This window comes from Mesoplodon mirus, assembly GCF_964341445.2.
Source record: "Mesoplodon mirus genome assembly, chromosome: 2".
NCBI classification, from domain to species: domain Eukaryota; kingdom Metazoa; phylum Chordata; class Mammalia; order Artiodactyla; family Ziphiidae; genus Mesoplodon; species Mesoplodon mirus.
This window is the reverse complement of record NC_138977.1, coordinates 11,157,070-11,174,472: the sequence shown is the minus strand read 5'-3', so window position 1 is coordinate 11,174,472 and position 17,403 is coordinate 11,157,070. Positions and strand designations below refer to the sequence as shown.

The 17,403-nt window shown below is 38.8% G+C and overlaps 1 protein-coding gene across 1 annotated transcript in view; it reads left to right on the top strand.

Annotated features, from left to right (window-relative positions):
- Positions 1-519: 519 nt before the first annotated feature.
- USP38 (ubiquitin specific peptidase 38) overlaps positions 520-17,403 on the top strand; it is a 33,961-nt gene continuing 17,077 nt past the window's right edge. Inside the window, exons 1-5 of the mRNA XM_082605695.1 lie at positions 520-1,725; positions 3,258-3,393; positions 9,014-9,143; positions 11,110-11,211; positions 15,909-16,067. Coding sequence (XP_082461821.1) covers positions 1,044-1,725; positions 3,258-3,393; positions 9,014-9,143; positions 11,110-11,211; positions 15,909-16,067 — 1,209 coding nt within the window. The 5' untranslated portion in view covers positions 520-1,043. The remainder of the gene's footprint in view (positions 1,726-3,257; positions 3,394-9,013; positions 9,144-11,109; positions 11,212-15,908; positions 16,068-17,403) is intronic.

The following is a 17,403-nucleotide window of genomic DNA, read 5'->3' as shown; positions in this document are numbered from 1 at the left end:
TTTCTTGATGAATAAGCCACGACCTCAAACGATTTCCCTTCAATCCGGATTTTGAGTTATTTTCCTTACTTTTTCCCCAAATGCTCTTCTACTCGTGTTTCCAAAACTTTCCCATTCACAAGATTTTACCTAAATAAAACTTTCTCGGCCTTTCACAAGTAACCTGACTCGGACAGAACGGATAGAGATAGGAAGGTGGAACTCGTTAGAGTCGTAGTCACCTCCAACGCGTCCGCTCCCGGCCGCTTCTCCCGGGAAGCCTCCTGTGACTTACTCACGATCCCCATTGACACTACGGTAGCCGCCCCACTCAGCCAGAGGTAGCCGCGCCTGCGCAGCAGCTAAGCTGCGGGTCAGAGAGGGGATTCCAGCGCGGCCCGGGAGAGAGGAGGCGATTGTGGGCGGAGGACGGTGAGAGGGGAGGGAGGAAAGGAGTGGGGCGGGGCGAAGGGGCGAAGGGGCGGAGGGGCGGGCCTTTCCGGAGGTTCCGACGTCCTCCACTTCCTGTTTGCCGGATCTTCTGAATCCGGGTCAAGGGTGTCAACCTCCTCTTCTCCCCGGCTGATCCGGCAACGTCCGTGACAGCGGCTCCTGATTCAACCCGGGGTGGTTTTCATCCCACGACCTGCCGGAGCCCGGACGCCCACAACTGCCGCAGAACGCGGAGGCGCGCTTCCTCACCCACCGGCTCGCAGCCCCGGCCCCTGAGCACCCGTAGCCGCCGGGGGACCCCGCTGGCCCCTTAGAGCTGATGCTGAGGCCCCGCGAGCCCGGGGCGGCGGCGGAGTGCGGGCCTCTGGCTTCTTAGGCCCATCGCGGGCGGTGCCGGTTCTTACGCGCCCCAGGCTTGCCAACTCCCGCCCGGGCTTGGATGGGCCCCCCTGCCCGATAAATGTGGCTACTGAGGCGGCGGTGGCGGTGGTCGGTCCCGGTGCTGCTGCTGCGCTCCAAGTTCACCTCCGCCCCGGGGCTCTCCTGGCCCACCTCGGGGCCGTGGCCGTCCGCTCCTTCCCCACTGGGCCGGGCCTTGCAGCGTGGCGACAATGGACAAGATCCTGGAGGGCCTGGTGAGTTCTTCGCACCCGCTGCCCCTCAAGCGGGTGATCGTGCGGAAGGTGGTGGAGTCGGCGGAGCATTGGCTGGACGAGGCGCAGTGCGAGGCCATGTTTGACCTGACGACGCGCCTCATCCTGGAGGGCCAGGACCCCTTTCAGCGGCAGGTGGGCCACCAAGTGCTGGAGGCCTACGCGCGCTACCACCGGCCAGAGTTCGAGTCCTTCTTCAATAAGACGTTCGTGCTGGGCCTCCTCCAGCAGGGCTACCACTCGCTGGACAGGAAGGACGTAGCCATCCTGGACTACATTCACAACGGCCTGAAGCTGATCATGAGCTGCCCGTCGGTGCTGGACCTCTTCAGCCTGCTTCAGGTGGAGGTGCTGCGGATGGTATGTGAGAGGCCGGAGCCACAGCTTTGCGCCCGACTGAGCGACCTCCTGACCGACTTCGTGCAGTGCATCCCCAAGGGGAAATTGTCCATCACCTTCTGCCAACAGCTGGTTCGAACGATAGGCCACTTCCAGTGCGTGTCCACCCAGGAGAAAGAGCTGCGGGAATATGTCTCGCAGGTGACAAAAGTGAGTAACTTGCTCCAGAACATCTGGAAGGCCGAGCCCTCCACCTTGCTGCCTTCCCTGCAAGAAGTTTTTGCAAGCATTTCTTCCACAGGTAAGGGTCATTACATTCCGAGAAACTCTCTCTTGGAAATTTAGTGTGTGTCTCTTACGTACACACCGTGTTTGTTTCCCTGCTCTGAAAACATCTTAATGGGAGAGGAGATCTTAACACGTTCATCCAAATTCTTATCCACTGCCCTATTCAGGCTGTCACTTTGGACATTAAAAACCGGGCAGTGTTTCCAGTTTAGAGGTTGAGAACGTCGAGGTCTGAGACCTTTGGCAGCAAACAAGTTGCTTAACTACCCAGCTTCTCAAGTTATGGAATGCTTTGAAGATGACAGCTACTATGTAAAAGCTTCTATTCATTAGTGATTAATGGCCGCATAATAATGTTTACCGTATCATTATTGTACTGTGAGTCTGTCATCTTGCCGACATGAGTTTTTCCTTAGTTTCTGAATTTTTCCATTTTTTAATTCATGGACTGTGTGCCATTTATTATTAGATTATCCTAGTTAACTGTGTCGTTGTTGAATATTGACATTTTATGTCTTCAGTAGTTTGTGAGAGTAGATACAGGTGGACGAGTGGAGGGAAAGAGTATGAAGACTTAAATAGGTGTTTTTGCGCTCCAGGTGTCAATAGCCCACGGATCGTGTCCTTAGAAATCCGGGAGGGATCAGGTGATACTTAGCAGGAAAATGCTTTCTCACCCGGGAATTTTACCTGTCTGTTTGCATTCCTTGTTCGGACATGGAGCTTCCAGCTCTGTAAGTTGTGAAACAAAAGATCCAAAACTGTATTCACTCCCTCTCTGCTTGGTACATTCGTTCTCTGGCTGTTGTTCGAAATTGAACTTGTGAAGGAGCTATCCTCCTTTTATGTTGAGAATAAGAAATAAGAGTAGAGTTTTAACAGGCTCCATGCTTTCCTGATGAATTAAGTACATTTATGAAAGAATTACCAACTATATACTTGCATTATCTGAGTTTTGGTTTATTTTTTAATTGTAATTTTTCATGTATTGCCTGTGTGGCTCTAACAGTTCGATTTCCCCAGAACTTTTTCAACTGTAGCAGTAAAGCTGCTCATCTTGGATTTGCTTAATTTTCATGTAGTTTAAGCAAAGTCCCCCCCCCAAATTCATCTCAGTTTCTACTTCTTTAAGTGATTTAAATATTTTTCCTTAGAACAATGTGATGACTACTATAATTAATAGGGGTAAGTTACTTTGGAGGATCTAAAGTGGGAATTTAAATGATACCTTGCATTTCTTTTCTGACTACTGCTTTACAAATGAATATTTTAGCACGACAATCACAGTATTAAAGAATGCAAGAAAATAAAGTAATTTACGGACTAAATATGGCCATAGTGAAGAATAGTTTTTATGTTGCAGTGCTGTCGAACTCCTACTCTTAATCTCTCGTTTCTGCAGTTTAACATTCCTTGTATGTTAGAGTCTACCCGTGAGATGGAGTGTAACAACTGCTTGGTGGAGGGGCGGTAAATTGTTGTTCTCTCTAAATACTTCCCTCGAACCTTCTGCCATGTTCCTTTTTCTTTTCAATTAAAAAATAGATGCATCATTTGAACCTTCCGTGGCATTGGCAAGCCTTGTGCAGCACATTCCTCTTCAGATGATAACAGTTCTCATCAGGAGCCTTACGACAGATCCAAATGTGAAAGATGCAAGTATGACCCAAGCTCTTTGCAGGTACTTCTTCATAACACCGTAGATGGTAATTGTAGATTTGGGAGGAGGAGATATTTTGCTGTATTTTGTGGGTAATGAAAAACTTAGGGAATGTTTAAAACTGAAATTGTGGAATCAAATATATAAAGACTCTCCAAATTAATTGAAATGAATTGTTTACTATAGGCTTGACAGGCATCCAGTAACTCACAAATCTGTTTCCAATTCAGCTTTTTTAAATTCCAAAAATATAGCACACATACACTTACTGTACAGTCAGGAATTGGTTGGATTATCAATATATTTTACTAATTTCTTTGCTCAGTATTGTTGCCTGCAACCTATTTCCTCCCTCTGGGATCTTTTTTTTTCTGGCTAAGTATATACTTTTCCTTAGTACATACTTTTACTTTCTCTTTCAACCAGGACTTCTGGGTAATACTTTCTTAGCCTTTGTTTGAAATGTGTTTTTTTTCTTGCTTATTCCCAAGTAGATGATTTGGCAAGATACAGAATTCTAATTTGATAGTCATTATCTCTTAGCATTTTGAAAATAATACTGCATTGTCTTCTGGCATCTATTGTTGCTGATGTGGAGTCTGCAGTCAATTTGATTATCGTTCCTTTGTGAGTAGTTAGGGTCTTCTGGTAATGTTTATGCTTTTCTCTTTATTCTTGATGTTTTGCAGTTTTATTCTTATATTTCTAGGTGTAAACTTAGTGTTATTTTTACTTCTCAGAACTCTTGTGCTTTTATTAATCCAATCATTCGTTCTTTCAACTATTCAAATCACATTTATTGGTCACTTACGATGAGTGCCAAGCAGTGTTAAAAACCTCATTGAACAAATGTGTAGAAATATCTATCCTAACGGGCTTCTAGCTGGGGAGGCAGGCAGGCAATATCAGTAACATATTTGAAGAGATGCATCCTGATCTCAGAGATGCTAAAATGTGGAAAGGTACAGTAATTGGTGTTCTAGTTTAGATTGCAGGACTTTTCTTGCCTTAGTGGTACATAAACTAAGTTTTACATCCTAAAACTGATTTTGTTTTAGATTTCATTAAGTATGGTAAGTAAAATAATTTCGTATGTTGGATAGTGATGAGCATTTTTGGAAAAAAGTAGATAGGAAAGCAAGAAAGCGTGGGGAATGGTTTGCAATTTTAAATAAGATAGATGAGGAAGCCCTCACTGAGAAGGTGACCATGAGGTAAAGATATGAAGGAAATGACGGTGCAGACCTTGTGGGGATCTAAGGGGAGGAGCATCAATACTGTCTTATAATTTACTGGTTTTTCCTTCAAAGGTACCATTTATAGAGATTATTCCAGTTATTGAATTTCTTTATTTCAATGACTGTATTTTTCTAACTGAGCTTTTTCTATCTTCCTGTTCTTGTTTCATATCTGTCTGGCTTTGTTTTATAATTTTTTTCTATTTTTTTTCCTGTGTGCACATATATGTGTGTATGCATAGCACATTTAAATAAAATATAAGGATTTATTTATTTATTTTGGCTGTGTCAGGTCTTAGTTGTGGTGCATGGGCTTCTCTCTAGTGGTGTGTGGGCTTCTCTCTAGTTGTGGTATGTGGGGTTCCTCTTCTCTAGTTGTGGCACGTGGGCTCTGTAGTTGTGGCACACGGGCTTTCTAGTTGAGGCTCATGAGCTCAGTAGTTGTGGTGTGCGGGCTTAGTTGCCTCGCGGCATGTGGGATCTTAGTTCAAGAAGAAGACAGGAACCCGCGTCCCCTGCATTGTAAGGCAGATTCTTTACCACTGGACCACCAGGGAAGTCCCCTAAAATGTAAGGATTTAGAACAGTGGTTTCTGTGTACCTGTTATAAATTACACTCATAAGGTAAACTTAAGTATTTATTTTGGGTTCTCAGAAAGCTACATGTGTACAATTCTCGCTCTCTAGCATTTAGTCTTTTTTTTCTCTCTTTTTTTTTCTTATAGTTGATTTATAATGTTCTGTATGGCACTCTTAATTTTTTAACCTCTTCAAAACAACCATAGTGTCCAATTTACGAATTTATTTTTAAGATATATTTGGAAATTAATTTTTACCTATGTTTCTGTGGAAAGTTGTGATTCAGTTTCTGTTGCATTTCCAATTTATCTGACATGATCCTGTTTAACTTATAATATACCTGGAGTAATTATTCTTTATTGCAAATGTAATTGAAAAGAATAGTAATGTTTACTTTTATCACACTCCCACCTTCTACTCCCCCATACTCTATGCTTCCCTACACATAGCACTTGTCATGCTTTACTGTCATTTTCTGTAATCCAAAGAAATGCAAATGGAGATACTGTACAAGAACCAGATAGTAACATTAAAGTGTGAAATAGGCCGGGTTAACTGAAATAATAGGGAATGGGGTACACAAGCATTTTCTAAAAGAGAAAGCTGATCCTCAACTCCAGCTGTCTTATTATCACAGGGAAATTTGAGTTCAGTGTTGCTAATCGGATTTTTCAAAAGGAGACTGAAATTCAGTTTTTATGTGGAGTTTTCTAATTTTTAAAACATCGGGACAAATAAAACTGAAGGCTGGATCTAGCCCTTAAGCTGCTACCTACAATAAAGTGAAAATTGGCTTTATTCTCTACAAATTGATTAAATCTATTTTGTGGCCTTCCATAATATTGCCAATTTTAAGATTTTCAAGTTGCATGTACGTTTTTTTGGCTATAGAGAGAAATGGTTTCATTTATTCAACAAATTTGAGCTCCATTTTAATGCAGATCAAAGATTAAAGATTAAAAAACAAAACAACAAGATTGCTGTTCTTAAGCCCACAATCTAATGGAGGAAACAAGATTTATTACAAGTACAGCTAACTGTTCTTTAAATAGTAAGATATTAAACCAGCCTATCAGAGGTAAGTGTCCTTAAAATTCAAATTGTAACCAATACATGGTGGATAAGATTACTGTAGTTAACCATAAAAATAACTGATTCTATAGTGCCTTTGTCTGAGAGGATTTGAGCATATGTAAGTCCAATCAAATTGAAGCAAGACTAGAATATAATTAAAGTGTAGCCAGAGGTGTTGCATTATACACCAGCTTAGTTCAGATACCAGTACAACTACTTATTGTGTGACTGTTGAAAATTTCCTAACTTTCATTACCAGTTTGAGGGCAGAAACCATATTTTACCATTATATTCTTAGCACTTAACACAGTGCCTATTATATAATAGATACTCAAATATTTTTTGAATGAGTGGCTTCTAATTTGTGTTACTTCTGACTTGAAGTGTCTTTAGGGTGGTTAGGAGATTGGGTACACATGGGATAAGATAAAGACTAGAGGCTTATGAGATGGGAAGCTAGACATGGAGAGGATGGAGGAAAAGGCTGATTGGGTGATTAGAGATAATGGAAAGCCGTGGCCAAGTGGAATTTTCTACTCTGCCCCCTCACTCTTTACTAGTACTCCCCTTAGACCTGAGCTAAAGGGAGTTCTGGCCTTGGGCCCTGTGTGCTAGGGAGCCCAACCTGGTTCTACTCCGGGACTTTGCTCCCCACTGTATGGAAGAGTCCATACAGCCAAAGAGATGTGTTCACATATACTCCTTCTCTAAACCACCTGTTTTTTTGTGTACGTATTTACGCTAAAAAAATATATACAATATATACTCATATGTTTTCTTTTAAACAAACAAAAAACAGTTTTAAAAAGATTTACCGGCATTTTTTTCTGTTTTAATTCAACACTATCTCAGATCTTTCTGTGTTAGATCCCTGTGGATAGATTCATATTCATCTATCTCATCGTTTAAAACTCAACATAATGTTTCATACTATCAATACCATAGTATATTTAGCCATTTCCTTATGATGGACATTTAGATAATTTGCATTTTTCCTGTATCATAAGCAGTGCTGCAGTGAATATACTCTTTGTACACAAATGCAAGTGTCTCTGCTTTCTACTTCACGTACTTAGAGTGGCCACAGACTTGTGAAAACCAGGCTAACAATAGTTGAGAGACGTGGAACAGCTGTTAGGGACTACTTTAATGACTTACAACCATCATTGTTGGCCAGGAAAACAAGAAGGGAGACAAAATGTGTGCAGGGAGCAGAGGGAACATACAGATAACTTGTAGTAAAATGAGTTTGAACTTTGGAGCCACTCTTAATGTCTGATGGAACATTTTAATCTTAAGAGCAAAAACCTTAATAAAGATAACACTCCAATGTTAATGTATTGATAGATAGTTTATAACATATCAATATGAAAGTCAGTCCTTTTGACATGTTAGTTGCTCTTTTGGTCACGTGTTTATGTACTTAGTATTTATATTTTACATTTTGTACAATCAAAGTATTTATTTATTGCCACATGTGTAAATATTTGGAAGAAAGACATTCACAGTATTTCCAGTGTATTAACTCATTTAACCTTCACATCGGTCCTGTAAAATTTATCCGTAATCTATAGATAAGAACCTGAGACACAAAGAAGTTAAATAACTTACATAAGTATTTAGGGTCCCCCAGCTAATAAATGGTGAATTGAGATTTTTAAACCATATCATTCTGACTTTAAAAACCTGGTTTGTTTTACTATTTTTTTTATTATATAGTCCTCCCAATTGGATTACTGGATCAAATAATATGAACATTTGGCCCAGTTGCTTTCCAAAAGAGTCATAGCAGTCTTTTTCATTGTGGTTGATGTTTAACATTAAGGATAGTCTCCATCATACCCCATATTACTTTATCTTTATTTCCATTAAACGGGATTGGTACTCAAAAAGAAAAACACTTATTATTACAAAATGAGGCCATTCCAGTATTTACACATTTGGTGCCCTTTTGTCTATTTGAAATTTCTTTTTGTTGCCTTTGTATGGTAAGATTTTGAAAGGGATGAAGAGACCTGTTTTACAATTCAAAATATAGTCTTTTTTAACACTGCATTTCATATTTAGACTGTAATCACCAGAAAGGACATATTTTGGTTCATATCCATATGTCTCAGTTCAGATAGCCATATTTTTGGTTTTTTAATATTTATTTATTTATTTATTGGCTGCATCTGGTCTTAGTTGCAGCACGCGGGCTCTTCATTGCAGCGCACGGGCTTCTCTCTAGTTGTGGTGCAGGCTCGGTAGCTGTGGCGTGTGGGCTCAGTAGTTGCAGCACTCGGGCTTAGTTGCCCCGCAGCATGTGGGATCTTAGCTCCCTAACCAGGGATTGAACCAGTGTCCCCGGCATTGAGAGATGGATTCTTAACCACTGTACCACCAGGAAAGTCCCAGATAGCTGTATTTTAACTGTTCTCCTTAGAGTAAATTTGCCTAATAAATTATTGATACCACTCACTATATAGCATGTTTAAAACTTTGCATTTATGCAAAATGATTGTTTATCAGAAATTCTTTTTATGCAAATATGTTATATAAGAAACTGTCAGCTTACAAGATTGGAAACTCCTTGAGTTCTAGCACCCATTGTAGTCATTTCTACATCTTGAATAGTACTTTTCACAAGCAAGCTCAGTTTACTTGAGTCACAAAGTGAGTGATTATCTAGTATAACTCCTGTTATTCCTAAATAAATAATGTTAAAGATATTTTCAAGGCTGATAGTTTTGTGTTCCTTCAATTTTCAGAATGATTGACTGGCTGTCCTGGCCGTTGGCTCAGCATGTAGACACATGGGTGATTGCACTCCTGAAAGGACTGGCAGCTGTCCAGAAGTTTACTATTTTGATAGATGTTACTTTACTGAAGATAGAACTGGTAAGTGGGAGTGTATAAATCTATTGGAATATATGGACCCATATAATAAGTCTTTTTATCTTTGGGTTGTCCCCTTTAAAGTGTCTAATTTTGAATATGGTCTTGTTTTTGGTTTTCTTTTGAATGGGCTTTAGAAATTTAAAATGCTACTTAAGATTAGGTAATTAAAACAATTTTGCCGTTTTCAAATATTTATTATGAAAACACATTCCTCCCGTTATCTCTTGAATCCCAGCTAATCAAACTTTTACCACCATTATTCTGTCAAAGCTATCTTTGACACCAGTGCTTTCCAGTGTTGCTTAACTCAGGAGTTATTTCTCAAGCCTTCTCTCGTTGACCTGTTAGTCATTTGACATAGTTGATCACTCCCTCTTGAAACACTTTCCTGCCTTAGTTTCCAGGACATTATACTCTCCTGATTTTTGTCCTAGTTCACTGGCTTCTCAGTCTCCTGTAGTGGATCTTTCTAACTTTGGAGTGCCTTAGAATCACATCTCTGGTTCACTTTCTTCTCAGTCCATACTTATAGCGACCCATGGCTTTAAATAATGTCTCTAAGTTAATGACTGCCAGGTTTATATTTCTAGTCCATTATTCTCCCATGAACTCCATATTCACTTACCCAACTTAGACAGTTGGATCTCAAGTTCAACTTATCCACAATCTAACCCCTGATTTTTCCCTCCCAGACCTGTTCTTCCCCATCTTAAATGACTGCTTCATCCTTCTACATGCTCAGGCCTAAAACCTTGAAGCTATTCTTGTCTCTTTTCATTCTCTCTCAGCCCATATCTTACAAATCCTGTTGACTGCACCTTTAAAATATATCCCGAATTCTACCACTTTTAACCAGTTACATCACTACCACCCTGGTCCAAAGTAATCATCACCCCTTGCTATATATATATATAGATATAGATATATATATATATTTTTTTTTTTTTTTTTTCTTTTTGCGGTACGCGGGCCTCTCACTGTTGTGGCCTCTCCTGTTGTGGAGCACAGGCTCCGGACGCGCAGGCTCAGCGGCCATGGCTCACGGGCTCAGCCGCTCCGCGGCATGTGGGATCTTCCCGGACCGGGGCACGAACCCGTGTCCCCTGCATCGGCAGGTGGACTCTCAACCACTGCGCCACCAGGGAAGCCCACCCCTTGCTATATTGATTGCAGTAGCCTTGCAGCTCCTGCCCTTGGTCCTCTTCAGGTGTCACACAAGGTCCTACCTGATCTGGCCCACTGCTACTTCTCTTATCCGGTCTCCCACTATTATTGCCTCAGTCTCTGTGCTTTACTTACACTGCCCTAGTTGTTATAACTCTAGTCCACCAGGGTGGAGGCCTCAGGGCCTTTGCTCTGCTTATTACGCTCTTCTCCCAGTTATCTGTCAGACTTATTCTCATTCCTTTCAGTTTTTTGAAGTCAGGTATCACTTTCATCACGATGCATTTTTTAAATTCCATATATAAAATAGCAGATCTTTTTGCCACTCAGCACTCCCTGTTCAACATACCCTGCTTTCATAGCATTTCTCTCCCATGTTACTTTTTATTATCTCTACTCACTCTCTAGACAGTAAGCCCTGTAAGATCAGAGATTTCTTTTTTTAAAATCTACCATTGTATCTCCAGTACTTAGAATAGTGCCAAGCAGCAGTAGGTGGTCAATAAGTATTTGCTGAATGAATAAAGGACCAGGGAGCTATCACCTTGTAAACATGGTTTGACAGATTTTTATTTGATCAGGGAGTTTTCAGAGTTGGTTAGGTCATTTTATTCTCTTGATCTCTGTCATATTATTTCCCAACTTTCTCCCTTTCCCAGAATTTAATAGCATATGTTATGACAGAACTTCTCAGGAAAGGGGATGTTCACACAAATAATTTTTGGCCCTAGGAAAATAATCACTGACTGGATTAATTATTTCCCTACCAACTCTTAAAGTGGATGTCTTGTCTTTTCTGCAGGTTTTTAATCGGCTTTGGTTTCCTCTTGTGAGACCCGGTGCTCTCACAGTTCTTTCTCACATGCTGCTTAGTTTTCAGCATTCTCCAGAGGCGTTCCATTTGGTAAGTTATGACACAAGCTTTCTACACCGAAAAGACTTGTTTTAAAATTTCAATTTAATATTGAGTCACATTTGTATTTGTGAAAAGATTGTAGGTTGGTCCTAAATCTAACTATTTTCATGTAGCTTTATGATTCCTTTAAAATTGAGATTGTGAGATTTCCTTCCAAAGAATATGTTTTTAGAATGTTTTGGGTCTCACCAAAATTGCTCCACTTGCAATCACAACCAGCAATTGAAAGTTAAAAGTTACTCTTGTACATGAGAGATGTCACATGTCAGTGTCACTGTTGGTTGTGTGTTGCACAAGAAGCATGAAACCATAAGTCTTTTTTATTTGCCCCAGAATTAGGGCTTTTCATTCTCTTTCAGCCCATATCCTACAAATTCTGTTGATTCCACCTTTAAAATATATCCAGAATCCTACCACTTTTAACCAGCTACATCACTGCTTTTGATTTGATTTGATTTTGATTATTTGATTATCAGTTATTGCAGGTGAAAAATGACAAAATGTTATTTGGGGAACCTGTCCATTTTTCTATCTAGGGGATCACAGGAAAGCAGTGGTGTATGTGGTTACTTGCTTCCTCCAAGGTCTGATCGTCAGTTTTACAGTACTAGAAACTCATTATCAACACACCCACAATGTTAAAAATCTTAGGAATACTGACCCACCACAAACGAATTCAAAGGAGACTGATAAAGTGCAGAATTTCAGTTGTTGGTTGTCAGCTAGAAATGTAACTAGCCTCAGAGAATTATATACTCACATAGGCTACTTGGTGCCTCATTTCCAAAATCTTCAGGCTTAATAGAAGTAAACCTTACCAACAAGTAATTACATTATACATTATCTCTTAGGGTGAGTGATTTCTGCAGTTCATTGCCCTAATTGGTGAGCTTGATCATCAGTTAATAACCTTGTATCCATTACACAAACAAAACTCACACTTGAGCTAATACAGCAGCTATACTAGCGAAATCTTCCAAGGGAAAAAAAACAACTATTTTTCCCTGTCTTCAGGCATGACCATGTATAGGCCATTTGAGAAAAGGTTTATTTTCATAATTTCTGGGAAGGAAATCATCCATTCTAATATTTATTGCTCTCCATACATTCCGTAATCTCTCTGAAAAGTCACTTTTGCTGTACTCTAAACCTGTTTCTTTGCTCAATTTTTTAAAAGATAGAAGATATCACCTTACCTTGTATTGCTTATTTTTTCCCTGAAAAAAGTAATTGAAATGGCAAATGGTTGACTTTGAAATATTTGGCTACTGAAATAAGTAAATATTAAATCATTTATTTAAAGAACAGTTAGATCTAAAGTAGAAAATTGTGATCTGGCCTAGTAAAGTCTAAAAACAAAGACCTACTAACTCTCTACATTCTGTGTGTAGCCTGACCTGCTACTCAACTAAAATTAACTTGGGCATCTAGTAGTGGGTCATATGGTAGTTAAATCACCTATAACTCTAAATAACTAAGCGAAGGACTCAGGTTTAGGAGTTGCTAAGAATAAACAATAATCTGGAATCACCAGCATCATTATTCATTGTATTATACACTTAGAATATTTTAGAGCAAACTGAGATTGAAATTATAGTGTGTGTTATTACGGAGCAAGTTGCTTTTTGTATGCTTTTTACAAGTGGAAAAATTTTTTAAACAAAAGAGAAAATATTAAAGCTTCTAATTAAATAAGTTATACACATTTCCTCAAATAGTAACTTAAGTTTAATGAGTATCACAATAATGTCTGCAAATATTTAGATTTGCCCATTCAGAAAAAAAATCAACTTTCAGATATTTAGAAGGTAATAACCTGCTTGGATGTCTATCTCTATGCTTGTGAAGAACTTAGTCTTATTTTTACGTCAGTGATCATTTTGACCACATAGGATGTAGTGGTATACAATTATGTGTATTATCTGGCTGCAGAGATCGAATCTACACTAGGAAGACTGTACGCTAGCTTTTAGAAGATGTGGTATTTGTAAATTAAACAATCATTTAAAAAATTCTTTCCTCTTCTCTTCCATCTCTGTCTCTCCTGTCACCTCTGAGGAAACAATAATTTGGATTTCTGACTATTGTAGCAAGAGAGTATCTGATAGATATGGCTTTATGGAGCAAAATTGTAATTCAGATTTGCTTTGAAATGTAGAGATGATAGCAGTAGAGTGAACCATTAGGAACTGATAGTTTTATGGTCATATTAATACCTTTGTTGGAGGTAAGATTAAAGAAAGTGGTGCAAAAGCTAAAGTGTGATTTAAGTCCTCGAAGCATAAGAGTAAAACCAGAGACAGCAGAATGAGAATAGCAGTGTTAATTTAAGAATATGATTTTCTTTCTACAGGAAGGAAGGGAGTTGGTTGGGATATAACTATAATTGTCACTGCTGTTTGATGATAAGTCCATAGAGCTATAGCTTCACTTTTATCATGAGTTAGCAACCAAAAAAATGTTCTACACTGCTTTTTATTTGGTTCATTTGGCTACTTTGAAAATAGTCTGAAGAAGGGCAAAGGTGGAAACAAGGAGACCAGTTGGGAGGTTTTGCATGAATTGAGGCAAGAGGCGATTGTCAGTTGAAATAAGAAAAGTTCTAGATGGTATATATGGTATATGCCATGACATGTTATATGTTATATGAAGTGATATACAGCATGCAGTGTCTTTCACTGGACAGTGGGACAGAGACTTTTTCTTTTACTTCATACAAGTTTGTATTGTTAGATTTTTTTTTTTTACAATAAGTGTATAATTCATTTACAACAAAATTAAACTTTTACAGAAAGATAATATAACAATATAGGAAGTTAGTGAAATTACCCGCAATCTCACTACACTACAATTTTTATGTTTTCCATCATGATGTTTTTTTCCCTATATATTTTAACAAGGTTGTATTTATATTTGTAATCTATATGCAGTTTTTGTATCCTTCTTTTAAAATTTAACATTACATAATAAATATTTTCCCATGTTGCTACACAGAAAAGTTCTACAAGTAGAAAATAAGAAGATGCTTTTTGCATGTGAACTGTAAATATGTAGTATCAGATTATAATTAATGATTAGTTGAGACACGTATAGCACCGTACTAATGGAAAGAGCCATTACTGCAAAATAGAATTTATTTTATTCTGTTAATAACCTCTTAAATATGTGATTGGCTCTGTATTGACTTTTTTTAATGAAATCCTTTATTTATTTATTTTTGCTGTGTTGGGTCTTCGTTTCTGTGCGAGGGCTTTCTCTAGTTGTGGCAAGCAGGGGCCACTCTTCATTGCGGTGCGCGGGCCTCTCACTATCGCGGCCTCTCTTGTTGCGGAGCACAGGCTCCAGACGCGCAGGCTCAGTAGCTGTGGCACACGGGCCTAGTTGCCGCAGGCTCAGTAGCTGTGGCACACGGGCCTAGTTGCCCCGCGGCATGTGGGATCCTCCCAGACCAGGGCTCGAACCCGTGTCCCCTGCATCGGCAGGCAGACTCTCAACCACTGCGCCACCAGGGAAGCCCCTGTATTGATTTTTTATTCTAATTTTATAATGAAAGGACATTGTTGTGCTTATTATCAGTATTAATAGTTTTCTACATATTTATGAGCAATGAGCATTTTAGATTTCGCTTTCGTTTTTAACCCCAATTCTTTAAAAATACGAGAAATTTCTAATTCACTTTAGTTTTAGAACTGTCTCTTCTTTTTGGAGATGGGGCATGTGGATTGTTAACAAGGATAACCATGCTTACATAACACACCATCCCTAAAATAGAGGTAGTCCCTTATGTTAAAGAGAGGTACTGCTGTAGCCTGAGCTGTAATTTTATTTTTATTTATTTATTTATAAATTTATTTATTTTTTTTTTTTTATGTCTGTGTTGGGTCTTTGCGCGCAGGCTTTCTCTAGTTGCGGCGAGTGGGGGCTGCTCCTCGTTGCGGTGCACAGGCTTCTCATTGCGGTGGCTTCTCTTGTTGCAGAGCACAGGCTCTAGGCACGCGGGCTTCAGTAGTTGTGGCTCATGGGCTCTAGAGAGCAGGCTCAGTAGTTGTGGCACACGGGCTTAGTTGCTCTGCAGCATGTGGGATCTTCCTGGACCAGGGCTTGAACCTGTGTCCCCTGCATTGGCAGGAGGATTCTTATCCACTGCACCACCGGGGAAGTCTGATCTGTAATTTTAGTTACATGCATAAATTATCTTGAAGGTTTTTTGAAGTAGACTTTAACGTGCACACTCCTGTATAATTCTTTCAAGTGAAAAATCTAAAATTCACACTAGATGGAGCTCCTAAGCTAATTCTGGGTTTATCTTTTAAAACTTTCTCCCTACTGAACAATCTGGTAAATATAATAGCCCTAACATTTTTCAACTTAAGCCATTTTTTAGAATGGCGGCAGTGACTAAGGCTCCTATTTTGTACCTTAATTTGTTTGTACCTTAGTTTTAGATGGAGTATAAGAATGAGGAGAGGGGTCTTATATGGAATTACAATTATATGTGATTTAAACCTAGATTTACCTTGATATTCAAGAAATGTTTGGCTTCATAACTTTTTTAGAAAAAGGCAGTGACTAAACATACAGAAAAGCATTTGCTGATCGTGTAACATTTGCATTCCATTTGTAGGCTAGAGGATTTGTTGACAATTTGTATAAATAGAGGAATGTTTGTCTTCTTTTCTGTTCAGATTGTTCCTCATGTAGTCAATTTGGTTCACTCCTTCAAAAGTGATGGTCTGCCTTCCAGTACAACCTTCCTAGTGCAATTAACAGAACTGATACACTGTATGATGTATCATTATTCTGGATTTCCAGATCTCTACGAACCTATCCTGGAAGCAATAAAGGTATGATAATAGTTGCACCAGTATTTGCGGAGCTGCAGCCCCACGATGTGATAGATGAATGCGGTGAAACATTCCTATAAGCAGCTATTCATTTTACTATTTTATGGAAATATACCTTTTATATGTAATAAAATATGCAATTGGAATCAAGGTTCATTAATTTTTAGGGAGTAATCTCTTATTTACTATAACTAATCTAAATTAATAACCATATTTCTTCAGTTCTACAATGCCAACAATGATAAGGTGTCCCTGTAAATTTGTAATACCTTTGGGGGAGATTTGATTTTAAAAATGCTACATTAAGTTAATACATACATCAGAGTTGCATCCCAATATCAGAAATGTTAAAATATGTAAGATACGTCTTAGTATCAAGGAAAGACAGTTTAATAAAATATTTGACTTATGTTTCTTCTGTTTTTTATTTCATTTTTGCTATGGATTGTTCATGAATGTCCATATTTCATAGAATCTTTACTTGAATTATTTGTGAACTTACTGGTTTTCAACTTTGTATAGATAACTGGATCTAAAAAGCATTGATTCTGTTTGTCTTGAAAAATGGATCACAGTAAGCACACTTTCCTCTTAGTAGATTTATTGCGTGATCAGGGTAGAGCAAAAGAATTGAAGAACTTGCCTCAGCTAGGTGTATTCAGAAGTTATTAGAAATCATTTCTATTAACAGTGTTCCTTTTTGAGATATGAAATAAAATATAAGGTTTCATTATCTTTACTTTTGATGTATCTGAAGTGAATTCAGAGCATGCTCTTTTTACTGTAGAGTTAGCTAAATCACACTGAGCCCAGAACACAAGACTGTTCAGCAATTATTGTGTACTACTGGTATGACAGTTTGACACTTCAGAAGTAAATGTCTTTATGTATAAAAGGGTTTTTTTGTTTTCTTTTTTTACTTTTTTTTTTTTGAACTTTAGAATTTTATTTTTTTACACAGCAAGTTCTTATTAGTTATCCATTTCATACATATTAGTGTATACATGTCAATCCCAATCTCCCAGTTCATCCCACCACCACCACCCCCTGCCACTTTCCCCTCTTGGTGTCCATACGTTTGTTCTCTACATCTGTGTCTCTATTTCTGCCCTGCAAACTGGTTTTTGTCATGGATTTGATAGTAATGTTAATCTCTTTCTGCAGTGTCGCTGTGTCCGTAGATGAAAGCTATTGCTGTTGTTAAATGTCATTCTTCACTGCTGAATGTTGAAAATTCTGATAACTGAAATAGGCTCAGAAGAATCTATATGGTTAAACATGAGATTGAGTTTTATTTCTTAAAGTCAGAGGTCATTGTGCTTAGCTGCTTGCATTT